This window comes from Littorina saxatilis, linkage group LG8 (genome assembly GCF_037325665.1).
Source record: "Littorina saxatilis isolate snail1 linkage group LG8, US_GU_Lsax_2.0, whole genome shotgun sequence".
NCBI lineage: Eukaryota > Metazoa > Mollusca > Gastropoda > Littorinimorpha > Littorinidae > Littorina > Littorina saxatilis.
The window spans coordinates 56,742,629-56,745,128 of record NC_090252.1 but is presented as its reverse complement, the minus strand read 5'-3'; the positions used below and the strand labels follow the sequence as shown (position 1 = coordinate 56,745,128).

The window sequence follows — 2,500 nt, the reverse complement described above, 5'->3', positions numbered from 1 at the left end:
TCTGCTCGCTCCTAAGCCACTCCCTCAGCCTGTATGTCTACACACTGGCACCAATTAAACCTCCAACTGAGCTGTTAACCCGTGATTTGTAAAAATGTAAAAAATATTTGACAAATTACGTCAAACCTAAAACCGCGATTTGTAAAAATGTCGTGTTAAACCGGAAGTAACTCTGTCAGGATTGTTGGCTTTACTCCTGCGATCGGGACGAACTACTAACTCAGGTGTGTATGCTACGCAGCGTGCGCTAAATATGATACCCTTTTCTTTCGAAAATATAAACATCTGAGCAACGAATCGCCACCGATGGCTTGCTGATCACTGGAAGTGTTCGCTACGCACGTGTGTTTTCCTCAACTAACGTGACCTCAATTCAAATTAACCCACGTGACCGCAATCCAAACACGTTTGAGAGATGACTACATATAGGTATGATATGTTTGGACATAGACCATTTATCCTGGACCGCCAACTAGCTCTCTCTCCGCTCTTTCTCTCTATTACGAGGTAGCGGCCCCTCGCATTTAGGAACGAAGAGAGGTACAGAAAAGCGTGCTATCCTTCTCAGCGCAACTACTACCCCGCTCTTCTTGGCCTTTCAGAAATCAGGGGGATGTCATATCCGGTGTCGATTGTAAACATGGACGAAGTTGCCGAGGTAAGTTCTGAAAATGCTAAAATAAACTCAGCTAAAGTGCATAATTATGGAACATGTTTTTCGATGAGTTTTGTTAAGTTTAGTTTGGAGTTTTGGAAAATCCAGTTCATTGTCACCTCCCATTGTCACAAATAACTGGAGCGTGCTTTCTTTTCACTGTCTTTCAAACCGGACGCTAAGCGCCCCTGTGAAAGTCGAGCGTCGTAACCTCGAAGGGTCACGTGACGAGTTGGCGGTCCAGGCTATTTGGTCTATGGTTTGGATTAAAACAAGCTCAGAAAGTTTTAACAAATAAAGAAAAGCGCGCTTTCCTGTTACGCGCTTTACACTACTGTACTTCTTCTTCTTCTTCTGCGTTTGATGTTACACTACTGTACAATACTGGCTTGTTACTCAATTCAAGCTACGGTATGTCCATGTGAATCAGTGTCGGCGTTTTCGTCTCGATCGCGGGGTATCTGCAAAGCCTTGTCTCCCTGAAATGCAGTGCGTTCAGTATTATTCTGTCAGTTTGGCAAATTGACTAAATGCATCAATTTCGCCTCACGCGACTTGTTTTTGTTTTAAAGCTGGGGCTTACCTTTATTTTGCAAGAATTTCCCCTGTCTTTCCAAGGTTTCTCTCTCCAGCGAGTTGCGCCTGGACCGTGCACGTTCTCCTTTCTCCGGGTGTTCCTGGATCAGATAAGATCATCCTGAACTCAGGTAAAATGAGTTACTTCCCTTCGGGGCTCATTTATCCCTGACAGGATGCCTTTGTTTTCCTTCTCTGGAGAGGAAGTCGATTGTTTTACATATTTAGAGCTTTTCGTAATGTGTTATTGATATAAGCAGATTCGCGATCGTCGATAATGATTTTTCAGGGTGTTGTGTAATTTTTGAATTGCAAAGGAATTGTTATGTAAGACAGTTTCAATCGAGCTATCTTTCGCGGATGTATTTACTGTGCAAACAACTCTAAATATGGCAAAAGTGTCACGTGATAATCAACTTTGTCACGTGATCATAACTAAATGGCTACGGAGCGGACGAAACTTTTTCCGTAACCAGTTGGGAGTGATTGATGCAACAATATCACGGTCTCCTTCCCACAGTAGTCTTAAAATGTTGACTTGTTTTGACCTTAGAATGATGTCTTTATCATAACTGTGAAGAACAGAACGGAGATCACTGTCGAAATCGGCCATTCTACTTTCTTTCTTTCTTTATTTGGTGTTTAACGTCGTTTTCAACCACGAAGGTTATATCGCGACGGGGCCATTCTACAATCACGTTCGTCTTTCGTCTTTTGATCAGAAACATTAGCGAAAAGAATATGGTAGATAACTCTGTAATCTTGTTTTGATATATTTCGGCTTTTAGACGCTTTCTTTCCCTGTACTCCACGTAGCAATTATCCATCCTGTCAGAGAGACATGAGCGATAGCGTGGACCGATGATTATCAGAATGAAGATAAGATGAGAACAGATACAAATGGAACTTTCGGTTTTCCAAGATAAGATAAGATGAGAACATGCAGATACAAATTGAAATTTTGTTTTTTTCAGGAAAAGACAAGATGAGAACAGATACAAATGGAACTTTCGGTTTTCCTGGATAAGATAAGATGAGAACAGATACAAATGGAACTTTCGGTTTTCCTGGATAAGATAAGATGAGAACAGATACAAATTGAAATTTGTTTTTTTTCTAGATAAGATAAGATGAGAAGAGATACAAATGGAAATCTCGGCACCCTATCGCATCACTCGACAACAACAATTGAAACAAGAGGCGAAGCCTTCAAGGCTCACGTAAGAAATCGACAAACAGTAACACAAACTCAATCACTCCGTCACACAC

General features: G+C 41.4%; 1 protein-coding gene across 1 annotated transcript in view; it reads right to left on the bottom strand.

The window, feature by feature from the left end:
- LOC138974752 (leucine-rich repeat-containing protein 71-like) overlaps positions 1–2,500 on the bottom strand; it is a 14,292-nt gene that overhangs the window by 7,353 nt on the left and 4,439 nt on the right. Inside the window, exon 3 of the mRNA XM_070347478.1 lies at positions 1,239–1,332. Coding sequence (XP_070203579.1) covers positions 1,239–1,332 — 94 coding nt within the window. The remainder of the gene's footprint in view (positions 1–1,238; positions 1,333–2,500) is intronic.